Source organism: Lacerta agilis, chromosome 12 (genome assembly GCF_009819535.1).
Source record: "Lacerta agilis isolate rLacAgi1 chromosome 12, rLacAgi1.pri, whole genome shotgun sequence".
Taxonomy (NCBI): domain Eukaryota; kingdom Metazoa; phylum Chordata; class Lepidosauria; order Squamata; family Lacertidae; genus Lacerta; species Lacerta agilis.
In genome coordinates this window covers 35,690,377-35,706,811 of record NC_046323.1, presented here as the reverse complement: position 1 = coordinate 35,706,811, position 16,435 = coordinate 35,690,377, and the positions used below count along the sequence as shown (strand labels likewise).

At 44.2% G+C, this 16,435-nt stretch overlaps 1 protein-coding gene across 2 annotated transcripts in view; it reads left to right on the top strand.

Moving 5' to 3' along the window:
* Nucleotides 1-2,587: 2,587 nt before the first annotated feature.
* Nucleotides 2,588-16,435, top strand: part of PIP4K2A (phosphatidylinositol-5-phosphate 4-kinase type 2 alpha) — a 63,289-nt gene continuing 49,441 nt past the window's right edge. Inside the window, exon 1 of one of the 2 annotated variants that reach the window (XM_033164937.1) lies at nt 2,588-2,794. In XM_033164937.1, the coding sequence (XP_033020828.1) occupies nt 2,654-2,794 (141 nt within the window). In that variant the 5' untranslated portion in view covers nt 2,588-2,653. The remainder of the gene's footprint in view (nt 2,795-16,435) is intronic. The other variant, XM_033164936.1, reaches the window with a different exon arrangement.

Genomic DNA, 16,435 nt, shown 5'->3' with positions numbered 1-16,435 from the left:
CACAAGGATGTTGGCATTGCTAAAAGCCAACCACAGTTGCTCCAAACCTGGGATAAAGTTTCTTCTTCTATGAGCTGGTGCCTGTTTCAGTTCCTTATCTGGCACTACTGCTGCAGTGGGTGGAGTTTTCTCTTTGCACACTACTCCCCCCCCTTTTTTCTTCAAATCTTGATCTAATGTTTCTGTTTGCTTCCTTATATGCTCTTACATGTTCAGTAACCTTAACTGGTGCAAAATGATCTCCACAATGGTTGAGGGCAAGTTTGGTTACATTAAGTGCATTTACCTGCTGGTGTCATTGCTGAGCACTGGGGCCATCAGAGATGCAAGATACCCACACATTTCTCTCCATGCAAAGAAAAGTAGCTTGGGGCTGATCTCAGCAGTTCATCCTCCTTCTGCACCTCATTCCTTCTATCAAGGGTATGAGATTCTCCATTAACTCCAATGGGAGTGTCTTTACTTACACCACCGGTTTCACAGATGTAACAGATCACACCATCATCACAGGGCGAGGGCCAAACTAAATGTGATTTGCACATTTCTCTCCTTGCCAGTCACTAGAAAAATCTCCTTTCTGAAGCTGCTCTTTGCATTTCAAAGGAAGCTCCCACTGGCTTGAATAGAAGCTTCCCTTAAAGCAGGGATGGGGAACTTGTGGTCCTCCAGATGTTGTTGCACTCCAACTCCCATAAGTCCCAGCCAACATGTTTAGTAGTTAGGAATGGTGAGAGCTGTGGTTCCAACAACATCACAGGTTAGCCACCACTGCCCTAAAATGCAGCCAGGAGTTTCAGAAAGGTGAGATAAAGAGCTAATCTTCCTAGTGGTCTCTGGGCTCAAAAGACCTTTGTGTTAATTGCATCCACATAATTAACCTCAGAGAAAGATTGAGGGCACAAGGAGAAGGGGACGACAGAGGATGAGGAGGTTGGACAGTGTTCTTGAAGCTACCAACATGAGTTTGGCCAAACTGCGGGAGGCAGTGAAAGATAGGCGTGCCTGGCGTGCTCACGACTTAACGACTGAACAACAACAATTAACCTCAGAAGTAGTTTGGCCCTGACTCAAGCCAGCACGAGACTTGAACTAAATAAATGTGGCCCTTTCCCTACCACACCCACCTAGCAAAATTTCCCCCTTGCCTTGGCAGAATCCCACCAGTGTAGAGAGCATGCTAGCAGCACTTGTGTTGCAACTCTAATATAAATTCATTACAACAGTGTAGCATCTCATTCTGCTGGTGCAGTGAAATTTAGTATCAATGTTATCTTTGCTCTAGCCAACTCTTCTATTAGGCATAGCAGCTGCCTCAGGGAACTAACTGATTCTGAGTGTCAGGAGAGGGCAGTAAAGTGATAGTTATATAATTTATTATTATTGTATTTTTCTTGTCAAGTGTCTGTGAGATGTGTTGCATCAGATGCCAAAAAGAACTTGACTGGCCTTGAGTAAATGGGAGGCAGGAGGCACCAGTTGCTTCTCTGCCTCAGGCAGCAAAGCGTCAAGGTCCAACTTTGTTCAGAACAGGATAGGCTGTAATTTAAAAAGAAGACCCTCCATTTCCATGCAATAAAAATAACTTTTATTTGTTAAGGTTTCTCCAGGATAGGGCTGGATTGCAACTTAATATTTTTAAAGGCATTTTAATGAGATATGTTCATGTGCTCACTTACATGACTTACTTACCTATCCACCTGCCCTTCACCCTAAAGTCCCAGGACGGGTTGCATTATAACACAATATTGAAAACAGTTTTCAAACAACTTAAAATTACATTTGTCTAATCTACTTGATGTGATAATCGGGACTAGAAGCAGAATACCATTTATCCGATCATTTCCCCGCACCCAGACCTATCTCCCATTAAAACAAAATCTCGAAAGCAGTTTGCAACAGCAAAACGTGTCGTCAGAACAGTTTAAAAACCGGGAGAACCCACACCAACCAACACCGGTTTTCCATTGCTCGTCAGGAGAGACTTTAACCAGCCACTGTCCCGCCACCTACAATCCAACCAACTTGTCTCAAGTTAGCAGAAGAACGCTCGGAACGAAGCGTCGGGCAAAAGGGGGGAAAAGGAGTTGGTGAAAAAGGGGGGGAGGCGGCTTCACATTCGCCCGCCGCGCATGTCCACAACTGCCGCGCATGCTCCTTAGTAGGCAACAAGCCTTGGCTCGGCTGCCCCTCGCCTCGCAACTCCGCCGCTGGGAGCGCGATGCCTCTGTGGGCGGGGCCAATGGAGCGGGCTGGAGGCGGCGGCGGCGGCGGCCTCTCCCCTGTAGGAGGGTAGAGGGCGTGGCCTGAGGAGGCGGAGGCGGCGCGCGGGGCCATTTCAGCGAGCGGCGGCGGCGGCGGCGCAGGCGGCCCGGCCAGGATGCGCTTGGCAGCGTCTCGCGGCGGTAGCAGCAGCAGCTGCGGCACCAGCAGCAGTAGCGCCAGGGACGAGCCCTCCGCTTCCCTCCTGCCGCAACCGAACTAGCGCCCGCCGCGCAGCCAGCCACAGCCGCGCTCCGTCTCTCCTCCCGGTCCTGCCGGTCCCTGCTGCTCCTCCACCTCCTGTGCCGCCGGCGGGAGAGTCCCGGGTGCTGAGCACCACCGTCCCTTTTTTCTCTGCCCTGCTCCTCCCGCGTCTGCTTCCTCGGCGTCTCCCATGGCGGCCCCGGGCAACATCGTGTCCGTTATGGCGAGCAAGACCAAGACCAAGAAGAAGCATTTCGTGGCCCAGAAAGTCAAGCTCTTCCGGGCCAGCGACCCGCTGCTCAGCGTCCTCATGTGGGGGGTGAACCACTCGGTAAGAGCCAGCGCTTCCTGGGGCGGGGGGGGGGGGTGGTTGCTTTGCTGGCCCGGCGGAGGCCCCTTCGTCTCCGCCGCAACCTCCGCCTCCTCCCTCCACCCCTCTCCTCCTTCCTCCTCCTGTCAATGCGGGGCCTCTCTCTGTGCCCCCTCGCTTCCCATACCCCGGATCAGTACCTTCCCCATAGCTCTATCTCCTTCCCCCTTCAGCAGTTCTGAAAGGGAGTACATACTGGCAACCATTCCTCACACACACATATGCACACTTTCTCTTTTTAACCCACCCATCTCTTCCACCCTCTTTCTCTGTTTTATAGGGGGCTCCTGCCAGTAGCTCCTATTGAGGAAGGAGACTGACTGGTGTAGGAGAGGGAAAAGATGAAATGTCTTCACCTGTGGGGTAGGCGATGTGCTTCTCTGCCTGTGGGGTAGGAATGTGCCCTTGGGCACTCGAGTTCAGAGGCGTACTGCCCTTGGGGTGGCAAAAGCCATGGGTGTGGCGTACACCCTGCCTTATGTTCTTTTCCCTTTGTGCACCTTTCTCTGTCGCATGCACACACACAACCTTGTGTATAGGGCTACTTGGTAGCTGCTATCGCTATTTGCTGTGGCGACTAAATGGACCCCAAAGCAATACCGTTCTTATATTCACTGTGCTGATTGTACTTCTTGCACTGAAATGGGCTTGGGGGTGGGAATCTGCTCAACAAATGCTACTCTTATTTAAGTGCATCTTGGGGATGGTTGACAGTTGGGCAGCGTTAGATTAATGGTAGGAGTTGTGTGTGTTTTGCCACTGGGCTAATGGCTTTGCTGCTGTCCAGGTTGGATGCATTTTGCTGAGTAGTGGTAAAAATATATATATGTCAGGCTGCAGAAGTGCTGGGATCTGTTATACATACACAGCAAACCACCTCCCCCCAACCCCCCCCCCAACATAATCAGCATTGTGTAGCTGGGAGGCAGAACGATTAATGATGTCTGAGATAAAACACTGCTACAGTAGGGAAGCTAGAGGCATGCTGCTGCCTTGGAGTACTGCAGTGTTCTGCTTCTCTGTTGGTAGCAGCGCTTCTTCTACCTGTGCAGTGTTGATCAGATCAGATCAAGGAGAACAGAAATGTGAGAGTTTTTGGCAGAGTTGTAGCATATCAGCTTGAATATTGGCAATGGTAGGACCTTGTGACTTAAGCCAAATATTATTTATGAGCAAGCTTTGAAAATAACTATTTCTGATGGCTACGCATGTCTGGTTTCAATGTTGGCTGTTTTAAGATGTACTTTGTAGTAGGACTTAAGATGCTTGAAGCTTGGATTGCACTATGTATAAAAGGCTTTAAAGAGGGAAAGGGGTGTTGAGTTTTCAAGTAAAAAAACATGTGCAATGTCTTACCTTGTTAGGGTTGTGTTCACCTGGTTAAAGAAGTGATACTTCAGTTATGCAAGTGTGTTCATACCAGACCTGCAAGGTTTTCTGTTCAAGGTGCTGCTACAAACTGCCCTTGAGCTTGGGGAAGGGGTGGAGGAGCACAATCTGCACTACGTACAGAACGTCTGATATCTGCACTTTGCTGTCTGTCCCTACTTTGCTTGGACAGAAACCTTTGCTGTTACTTTCAGTTACTGCAGTTATTTAAAACAAACTGACCGTGAATTTCTCCCACTGAACTTGTGTGCCTGTATTGGCAGCTTTTGCCAGAAGCTAAATCAGGCTGCCTTTTGATCTTCAAACCTAGCTACTTCCAAATCCTCTCTGTTGCCTACACACTTCCCCTCTCTTTCTTGAAAAGTGCATTGTTTTGCAAATACATTTGTGTTGTTGAGAACTGTTTTGCAAATGCATTGTTGTACATATATGGGAAATATCCACCACCGCGCAGGCATTGCCCTTTGCACAAGTGCAGGTTTGTATGCAACTCTTAAGATGCTAATGGTAACTTTCATAGCTATTCACTCTGTTCTATTGCAGTGGTGCTATGCTGCATCTTGAGGTAATGTTTGTGGTTTGGTGACTAGTCATCCTCTTTATCCAGAAACAGCATAATACTATCTTTCTTGGGAAACCTATCAGTGTTAGGGGGAAGTTGGCTAACGAGTTTCCTGAAGCAGAGTTACTAGACTTCTCATTTCTCAGACTTATTCTTGGCATCTAGATACCGGTATGTTGGAAGTTGTGCTAAACTGTGTAATGGCTCTCTGTCTTCATATTTCCCCGAACAACAAGTGAAGATCATTTTAACTAGAGCTTTTCATCCAAGGAAGAGTGATTCTATGTGAAAACTTTGTCTTAAAATATGAAAACCAAGCACAGCATCTGAGCATTGCATGTGGGTATACCGGTATTTACACAAATGTGTCCATCTTCAGTCGCTGTCCTAGGACTCTTCACCAAAGAAGCTATTTTGTATACAAGAAATAATTTCACACTTCTGAGCCACAGACCCTTGGTAGCAATCTAGGCTTGGGCTTGTGGAACTATGAAAGTAATGCATCACCTGTGGCATCCACCTTATGATAAATGAGAGAGATGGGTTGTTGACTCTGATTTGTTTACATTTTCAAGAGATGAAGGCAAGTTCAGGGGTTATCTCAGAGTAATTGATAAACAGACTTGTTTTCTATTGATTGCGGTAGTAAATGCCATGAGTTGATGACTTTGCTAGTAGTTTTGACATTAATTTTGACATTAATTCTGACATTAAAATAATTGTAACAAATTTGTCTTGTAGGATGAGAAGCTGCAGGATATGTTGAACTGTAACTTTTAGTGCAGAGTTTTCACCATGTCTTTTAACTTCAAGTCTTGAAGTGGCGAAATAATTTTTCTAGATGCAGTACTTCTAAATATATAACTTAATAGACTACTTGGAACATGTAAAGTGTTAACTTAGAAGCAGCCTGATCTGGTAAGAATGGGGCCATAGGGCTTGACTTGTAAAAGATAAGGTAAGTTAATTTGAAAAGGGAATTTAAAAGTCTTTAATAAAGATTAGCAATGGTTTGGTTGTCTCCCTTATAGCTTTAACTTCTTTTTAAACTCTACCAGACTGAGCAGCTTTTGTAAGATACTAAAGTTGAAGTCATACTGAATACATTGAAACCACAAGTGTAGAATTAAAGTGTGAAAAGTGTAAAATCTGAAGAGAAACCAGAGTATGTGTAAAATTAAAGAAATTGCAGAAACATGCTCTTAACTAAACTTGTAGAAGAAAGAAGAATATGGTTTTAAGTACTCTTATTTTGTAAGTGCATGTCTTGGAATGACAGTTCTTTTAAATGACCAAAGTATTATAGGCAATGCTGGAAAAATATATTTCAAATTCCTAAGCCAGTTTGAGCTTTATATATTTTTAGATGACAGCCTTGGGCAAATATGTTATGGCTTGTCTCCCCATCCCGACAGATTCTATATCTTTTGTAGGTATTGTTGGATTCCTTCATCTTTGTCTAGTCCTGGGCATAAGGGAAAGTAAATACTAGGAGTGATAGGAATGCATTCGCCATCTGTGTGTGTAGGCATTGAATAGTACATAACTGTGTTCTGTGTTTGTCTACAGCTTCCTTGGAACCTGTGCAGAGTATCTTGGGTGGAGAGGGGTCCTCTCACTCATCCCATTAGGCACAGAAAATAGTTACAGTACTGTACTTGGAAAGTGGGTAGAGCAGAGTTTCTTCTGCCCTTGCTAAGAACTGATTGCAACATTTTTATAATCCCCACAATCCTGTTTCATATCATAGTGAACATCTGGGGAATTTCTTGTCTGGGAATGAAAAAGCTTTCTGTGAACAGTGTTTTAAACAAACAGCTTTCCCCATGAGTAAGGACCATATAACAGAAAACTCTTCTTTGCCTTCATTTTCAAAAAGAAAAACAAAAAACAGCAACTTCTTAAAAATAAATATAGTGTGCTATTGTTGCTAGTCAATGAGTTTTTGCCATATATATATATATATATATATATATATATATATATATATATATCTCTAGCACTGGTATAATCACATTTTCATGCTATATTCTCTTGGGGGTAGAGCTAACTTTTCTGCTTAGAAATGCTTGACCAAATGGCTTGGAGCAAAAGTAATTTGTAATTTACACACACACTCCAACTCTTGGGCAGTGAGTGCTTAAAATAAGCTTCTGAGCTTTCACCAGCAGCTACTACTAGCTCATGGAGCACCTAGCCTGATAGATATGCAGATCATGCAAGTGCAGATTGGCACAAGGCCAAAACAATATTGAATTTCAGGGTAAGGATGCTTTCCTCAGAATACAGCTGGGCATTACAAGATAGATAATCTTTTGTTCCAAGCCCATTAATTTCAGATGCTGACAGCATCACTAATAGACATTTATTTTTAGGAGACTATGAAAACAGCCTTGGCTTCAAATTTGAAGATAAGAACAAAATAGGTTAGAATTCATTTGTAACATAGTGTAGGTAGACCTAACTTTTAGGCTGGCTCTTTGCTTTGGTTTGAGGGTTTTATGTGGCCCCGGGTTTGTAATGCTGGAGATTGGACCAGATTCCTGTTCTACCTCTCCCAGTAATGCTATGTCTTAAGCCCTTTGTAAAGACGCGGGTGGCGCTGTGGTCTAAACCACAGAGCCTAGGGCTTCCTGATCAGAAGGTTGCCGGTTTGAATCCCTGCGACGGGGTGAGCTCCCGTTGTTCGGTCCCTGCTCCTGCAAACCTAACAGTTTGAAAGCACGTCAAAGTGCAAGTAGATAAATAGGTACTGCTCCGGTGGGAAGGTAAATGCCATTTCCATGCGCTGCTCTGGTTCACCAGAAGTGGCTTAGTCATTCTGGCCACATGACCCAGAAGCTGTCTGCGGACAAATGCAGGCTCCCTTGGCCAGTAAAGCGAGATGAGCGCTGCAACCCCAGAGTCGTCCGTGACTGGACTTTACCTTTTCCTTTAAGCCCTTTGTGGGCCTCACTCTTGCCAGCCCCACCTGGGGGTAGGATGGGAAATGGAGCCATCTATAAAGTGAAATATTATGTAACGCATAGACTATCCCTGCTATTTGAGACCAAGGCCTTAGAGTACTTAGTGCAGCTCTGGCACAATGTGACTTACCTGCTGCTCTCCCATAATACCCCAGTCAGCCTACCTGTTGACTAACTTTGGGTTTAGCCCTGAAAATGTGAGGACATGCAAGCATCCTACAAAGTGCTCTGACTTAACTGAGTGAGAGAACTGATCAAAGGGGTGGAACAGCTCCCCTGCGACGAGAGGTGGCAGCATTTGGGAATTTTAGTTTAGAGGAAAGGCAATTAAGAAGTGATATGATAGAGGTATATGAAATTATGCCTGGTGTGGAGAAAGTAGATAGGGGAAACTTTTACTCTCTCTCTCTTAACATTAGAATTCATGGACATCCAATGAAGCTGGACATTGGAGGATGCAGAACAGACAAAAAAATGCAGCACATAGTTAAACTTTGGAATTCGCTCCCACAGGAGGCAGTGATGGCAGCCAACTTGGATGGCTTTAAAAGAGGTTTAGACGAATTCATGAAGGATTAGGCTTTTGTTGGCTACTACCTGCCCATAATGGCTATGCTCTGCTTCCATGGTTGAAAGTTATAAGCTTCTGAACGCAGATTGCAGGAACCCACAGGAGGGGAGAATGCTCTTGCACTCCGAGCCTGCTTGCCAGCTTCCCATAGGCATCTGGTTGGCCACTGTGGCAACATGATGCAGCTGGGTGAGATGAGCCACTGGCCTGATCCAGAAGGCTCTTTTTACATTCTTAATGAAAAAAATATATATACATCTTTCAGGTCAAACTGTAGGAAGATCTTCTTTAATGCTGTGCCATGTTGGCTAGATTACGGGGCTATAGATCTGATTTGCATTCTTCTCAATGGAAATCCGATGTGTAGAACTCCAGGACTGGCTTGTTCTGAATTTCTAAAAGCTATTGCAGTGACTGCCAATATCATAAAAGCTGCGCCATCCAAAACAGGTTTGAAATCATTCGATGCATTACAGTGGTGCCCCGCTAGACGGATGCCTCGCTAGACGAAAAACTCGCTAGCCGAAGGCATTTGTCTAGCGGAAGGCTGCCCCGCTAGACAAACAAGTCTATGGGGCTGCCTCGCAAGACGAAAAATTTTCGTCTTTTTTTTTTTTCATTTTGCGGAGCGCGGCTGTCATTGCCGCTCCGCAAGACGAAAAACCCGCTAGACGAAAATTTTTGCAGAACGAATTATTTTCGTCTAGCGGGGCACCACTGTATGTGGATACATTTAGTAATGCTAACCGTCAGTCATAATAGAACACTGGACACACAGTTAAGATGTCAGGTAAGATAAAATAAGTCAATGCATTCTACAATACCTGCCAATTTATTGCCCAATTCACTCAGTTTGCCGAGAGCTCCAAAAGGAGCCTTTTCTGCTGCCACTCTGAATAATTTGGTGATGTTTGCAAACTTGGGTCACTTTGCTGCTCACCCTAACTTGAGATACGAGTTATCAATCCGTAGGAGGACGTGTTCTCTTATCCTTTGAATGCTAAGTTTATTCAGGAGCCGTTGAGAGCTTCTCTCAAAAGCTATTTGAACATTTAAGTATACGTTGTCCACTGGCTCACACCTGTCCATATGCTTGACACACTCCCCACAAATGCTAAAATGTTTGTAAGACAGGACTTGCCTTTGCAGAAGCTATGTTGATTCTTTTTTGTTTAGAGTAATTCTTGTGTAGGCTTGGCTATATCACAATTCATGTTATCTTTAACATAATCCCCAATCTACCCGAAACAGATATTAAGCAAATTGACCTGCACCTTCCTGGATTCTAGTCCCCTAATCTTTCAAAACTAGTGTTACATTTGCTGTTTTCCAGCCCTCTGGTACAAAGGCCAATCTCTGTTGAGTGGTAACCACCTGCTTGATTAAGATGGCTTGGCTCGGCATGACATAAATGGGCTTCATGTTTGAGGGAAAGCTACAGAACTAAAGGTTACGCATTTTATACTTAGAGTAGATAACACGATGGAAAAAGTTGAAAGACTGCACTTTAAACATTTAACGCAAACTATTCAAACCAGCAGTTGCTATAGTTACTGTGGTAGCATCTGCAAACCCATAGGACATCTTAAGTAGGCAGATCAGACCATCTCTCACTTTCTAAAATGTGACTCATTTACAAGAACCAGATCCACTCTTCTTACTAAGTAAAGGAACTTGCAATATGTGTGACCTTATAGGAGAATAACACAAATTCCTAAAATATTAATGCAGGGCAGCGATTCTTTAAATATAGAATGAGCCCATATGGATACAGGGCATCTTGGAGGGATGGTAGTGCAAAGATAAGATCATGAGCCCTGTGGTGCCTGCCTTCCTACGTTGTCCAACTCCCTGAAACATAAGAGAGGGTTGTCTATATTGGATCTCTGGGATAACTTTCTTTCTACATCTACCTTCCAACCTGATAAAGAGCTGTTTGTTCTCTTCTAATGATACTGCTCTGTATGGCCTTAGATAGTCTGATGCCTTGCTCTTCTTTTAGCGCAGGTGATAATGCCTCATGCCATATATACATGGCAGCTTTAGGATGTAGTTGCACCACTGTATTCAAGGTGTTCTGAACTTTCACCTGGAGAGCTGATGGTTAACTTGGCCCCCCTTCTATGTGTATCTTTACTTTTTGCCCTCCCCAACCCAGTCTTAGCAAACTGAAAAAACACTGAGCTGGTGTCTAGTAACCTTGTTACTGTTGGAAGATGTTTTGTGAGATTTTTCTTTGATTACTATATTTTTCCATGTATAAGACACCCCCATGTATAAGACGACCCCTATTTTTTTTAACCCAAAATTAATAAATTAAGTTGTTTAGTTTTTTTGGGGGGGTGGGGGAGGTCACTTCCGCCAATCGCTCACCCGCCTGCCCGCCACTGCCAATCGCTTGCCACAGCCACTGCCACTGCCAATCGCACACCTCGCAACAGCCGCCAATTGTCTGCCTGCTCGCCGCCACCAACATCCCACCCACCCACTTGCCACAGCCACCAATCACCTGCCCAATCGCTGCTGCCAATCTCCTGCTTGCTGCTGCCATTAATCGCACATTCCTCCTCTGCATTCACTATCCGTGTATGAGACAACACCCAAAGCATCGTCTTATACACAGAAAAATATGGTACATCTCTTGGGGAAGCCAGTGTGAGGAAGTGAAACACTGTATTAATTACACCAAAGCAGGCAGAGTTACTTAAGTTGCAAAACCCCAGCTGGGCATAGGGTTAGACAGTACAGTAAATCCTAACATAGTTGAAGGCATTGGCAAAAGGGAAGAAGAAGCTTGCTGGAGGCTTTTAGTTTGTAAAACTCTGAAATACTGGAAATCTACTATGTAACTTCCACTTCATTGTTCAGACTGTGAGTTCTAGTGCTTATGCAGCCAAAGTGGCACTGCCCAAGCAACAAGAGGGAGGTATTAGCAGTCTCGGGAACTTCAGAGTTTGCAGAAGTAAAATGCATCTTTAGAAAAGCCCTAAGGAGAATGTCCCCCTTCATGGATCACTGCCTTGTCGTGGCGAAGGGGCTTGAATTACTCAGGGAAGCTATGGACAGGTCAAGAAGGACAGGTCATAGTGGAGAGTTTGGACCAAACGTGATCCACCTGGAGAAGGAACTGGCAAGCCACTCCAGTATCCCTGCCAAGAAAACTCCATGGACAAAGACAACAGGCATATAAAAGATATGACGCTGGAAGATGAGCCCCTCAGGTCGGAAGGCGTCCAACATGCTACTGGGGAAGAGCGGAGGACAAGTACAAGTAGATCCAGAGCTGATGAAGCGGCTGGGCCAAAGCCGAAAGGACGTTCAGTTGCTGATATGCCTGGAAGTGAAAGGAAAGTCCAATGCTGTAAAGAAAAGTATTGCATAGGAACCTGGAATGTAAGAACCATGAACCTTGGTAAGCTGGATGTGGTCAAAAATGAGATGGCAAGAATAAACATTGACATCCTAGGCATCAGTGAACTAAAATGGACGGGAATGGGCGAATTCAGTTCAGATAACTATCATATCTACTACTGCGGGCAGGAATCCCGTAAAAGAAATGGAGTGGCCCTCATAGTCAACAAAAGAGTGGCGAAAGCTGTACTGGGATGCAATTTCAAAAATGATAGAATGATCTCGATACGAATCCAAGGCAGACCTTTTAACATCACAGTAATCCAAGTTTATGCACCAACTACCAGTGCTGAAGAAACTGAAATTGATCAGTTCTATGAAGACTTACAACACCTTATAGAAATGACACCAAAGAAGGATGTTCTTCTCATTATAGGGGATTGGAATGCTAAAGTAGGGAGTCAAGAGATAAAAGGAACAACTGGCAAGTTTGGCCTTGGAGTTCAAAATGAAGCAGGGCAAAGGCTAATAGAGTTCTGTCAAGAGAACAAGCTGGTCATCACAAACACTCTTTTCCAACAACACAAGAGACGACTCTACACATGGACATCACCAGATGGGCAACATCGAAATCAGATTGATTATATTCTCTGCAGCCAAAGATGGAGAAGCTCTATACACTCAGCAAAAACAAGACCTGGAGCTGACTGTGGCTCAGATCACCAGCTTCTTATAGCAAAATTCCAGCTTAAACTGAAGAAAGTAGGAAAAACCACTGGGCCAGTAAGACTCAATCTAAATCAAATCCCTTATGAATACACAGTTGAAGTGAAGAACAGGTTTAAGGATTTAGATTTGGTGGATAGAGTGCCTGAAGAACTGTGGATGGAGGCTCGTAACATTATACAGGAGACAGCAACGAAAACCATCCCAATGAAAAAGAAATGCAAGAAAGCAAAGTGGCTGTCCAATGAGGCCTTAAAAATAGCGGTGGAGAGAAGGCAAGCAAAATGCGAGGGAGATAGTGAAAGATACAGGAAATTGAATGCAGATTTCCAAAGAATAGCAAGGAGAGACAAGAGGGCCTTTCTAAACGAACAATGCAAAGAAATAGAGGAAAATAACAGAATGGGAAAAACCAGAGATCTGTTCAAGAAAATTGGAGATATGAAAGGAACATTTCGTACAAAGATTACCACAATTAAGGACAAAAGTGGAAAGGACCTAACAGAAGCAGAAGACATCAAGAAGAGGTGGCAAGAATACACAGAGGAATTATACCAGAAAGATATGGAGGTCTCATACACCCCAGGTAATGTGGTTGCTGACCTTGAGCCAGACATCCTGGAGAGTGAAGTCAAATGGGCCTTAGAAAGCCTGGCTAACAACAAGGCCAGTGGAAGTGATGATATTCCAGCTGAACTATTTAAAATTTTAAAAGATGATGCTGTTAAGGTGCTACACTCAATATGCCAGCAAGTTTGGAAAACTCAGCAGTGGCCAGAGGATTGGAGAAGATCAGTCTACATCCCAATCCCAAAGAAGGGCAGTGCCAAAGAATGCTCCAACTACCGCACAATTGCACTCATTTCACACGCTAGCAAGGTTATGCTTAAAATTCTACAAGGCAGGCTTAAGCAGTATGTGGACCGAGAACTCCCAGAAGTGCAAGCTGGATTTCGAAGGGGCAGAGGAACCAGAGACCAAATTGCAAACATGCGCTGGATTATGGAGAAAGCTAGAGAGTTCCAGAAAAACATCTACTTCTGCTTCATTGACTACACAAAAGCATTTGACTGTGTCGACCACAACAAACTATGGCAAGTTCTTAAAGAAATGGGAGTGCCGGATCACCTCATTTGTCTCCTGAGAAATCTCTATGTGGGACAAGAAGCTACAGTTAGAACTGGATATGGAACAACTGATTGGTTCAAAATTGGGAAAGGAGTACGACAAGGCTGTATATTGTCTCCCTGCTTATTTAACTTATATGCAGAATTCATCATGCGAAAGGCTGGACTGGATGAATCCCAAACCGGAATTAAGATTGCCGGAAAAAATATCAACAACCTCAGATATGCTGATGACACTACCTTGATGGCAGAAAGTGAGGAGGAATTAAAGAACCTTTTAATGAGGGTGAAAGAGGAGAGCGCAAAATATGGTCTGAAGCTCAACATCAAAAAAACTAAGATCATGGCCACTGGTCCCATCACCTCCTGGCAAATAGAAGGGGAAGAAATGGAGGCAGTGAGAGATTTCACTTTTTTGGGTTCCACGATCACTGCAGATGGTGACAGCAGTCACGAAATTAGAAGACGCCTGCTTCTTGGGAGAAAAGCAATGACAAACCTAGACAGCATCTTAAAAAGCAAAGACATCACCTTGCCGACAAAGGTCCGTATAGTTAAAGCTATGGTTTTCCCAGTAGTAATGTACGGAAGTGAGAGCTGGACCATAAAGAAGGCTGATCGCCGAAGAATTGATGCTTTTGAATTATGGTGCTGGAGGAGACTCTTGAGAGTCCCATGGACTGCAAGAAGATCAAACCTATCCATTCTCAAAGAAATCAGCCCTGAGTGCTCACTAGAAGGACAGATCCTGCAGTTGAGGCTCCAGTACTTTGGCCACCTCATGAGAAGAGAAGACTCCCTGGAAAAGACCCTGATGTTGGGAAAGATGGAGGGCACAAGGAGAAGGGGACGACAGAGGATGAGATGGTTGGACAGTGTTCTCGAAGCTACTAACATGAGTTTGGCCAAACTGCGAGAGGCAGTGAAGGATAGGCGTGCCTGGCGTGCTCTGGTCCATGGGGTCACGAAGAGTCGGACACGACTGAACGACTGAACAACAACAAAAGGAGAATGTCCAGAACAGCCCAGTGCAGACTGAGCGTGCTCAGTGAGCATAGAATGTTGACAAACTCCAGTGGGAGAGGGGGAGGATGGAATGCAGTGGTTGGAATTCTGAATGCCAGTGATGGACTGTGCAGAATTTGGTTGCAGATCTCACTTGTATCTGCTGAAATTCCATGGTCTAGAGATTGAATTGATGTATTATTTTCTATTAAGGTTAGAACACAATAGTGTGGACTACTGGAATTAAAAATCAATGGGCATATAAGTGTGTGCTAGTTCCTATAGCTTCAGTTGTAAATAGAAAGGTAATATTTTCCATATCACCAACATAGTACACTTGCTAGACAACTGCTACTTCATTAATAGTATCAAGATTCCCATCCCTTTTCGTGGGGTAAAACAGTATCCACATCTGCTTCCTTTGGGGCAACAACAGGTTCGGTTAATATGATTTTCTCTAGTAGGCAGTCATTTCACTTTTTGGAATTGCTGTATCTTCTCTGAACCTGTTCAGGGTTTTGTGGTGTTTTCTGGAACTGTAGGTACAGCCATCTCAGAAGTGGAGTCTGTATAATTAGCCTCAGGCTGGCTTGATCTGAGCATTCTCTTGGTGGCACTCTTGATACTGTATGGATACTCCTAAAATCTGTTGATTACAAGAAAAACTTGACACTTGGCTTGTATCCAGGTGTAAGCTTTAGATTTGCCAATATAACCATGTAATGCACCTTGTGATGGCCGAAGAAAATCCAAAGACCATCCCGTCACTGTCAGCGACAGTGGCCCCATTGACACACCACAGCAAACCTTTTGTTAGCTGTTTACTATGCATGTGCCTAAAAGGGCTCTTTTGCTCCTCCCCACTCACACTGGGAAGGAAATAAAGCATGATCCCTGGCTTAGCATTTCCACCCTAAATGAGGATTGGGGATTGTTTTGTACCCAACAAACCATGAACTCTAGCCAATGTTTGCTCATGGCTTACTGATCAGGGTTTGTTGGGTGCAAAACAATCCACTATCCCTGTTTTGGGTGTAAATGCTAAGTCCACGGATCATGTTTTGTTTCCTCCCAGCATAAGCTGAGAGGGGCAAAGATTTTGCTTATGCATTGTAAGACATTGGTTTTTGAGGTACCATGAAGTGCATATGCAACCATTAAATTGTGCATTTGTTATTGTTTAAGCTGAGCTGCAAGTTGTGTTTCTATGCTGATATTATTGTAAACCTTGTATCACCATTGTTGAGTGGTGATGTTGGAACTGGTGCCAAAGCACATATAAAAAGGTTGTCTTGTGTGTTGCCATAGAGCACATAACTCTGGAGTAAGTTAGCTTGGTATTAAAGCATATGGCAAGTCCCCCAACTTAATTCATTTCTTTACAGTCTCCCATTGCCCCCCCACCCCTATTCTATCACTGAATCATCTGCTTTTTCTTGGCAAACTTTCTCAAGACTGTTTGCAGTACCATCAGCAGCATAATTAGTAGGACCGATGGGCTTGCTAGATAATATTCAGTCACTTCCCCAAAATGCTTTTCAGTTGAGCAGATTGAATGCAGGCAAGATGAAAGTACTTGATATGCCTTTAACTTAATTGCACTCTTGGAGACTCAGGACCCTTTGTATATTGGTTTAGTGTTATAGCAATCAGCCCCCATAACTATGAGCTGATTCATATGTAAAGCTAAGCCAAACCATGGATTAGCATGAATGGGCAAGTTCCTGAGGAAACCCTAGTTTATTTCACTTCAGTGTAGCAATGGGAACACAGGAGGAACAAAGCAGCTACAATCTTCTCTTTGCCATAGTCTAGTTTAGCATTACAGGTGCCTTCTAGAAGATAATCTCTTCCCCCTAAGATAAGATGACATCACTTTGATTCCAAATCAGAATGGTCAAAATA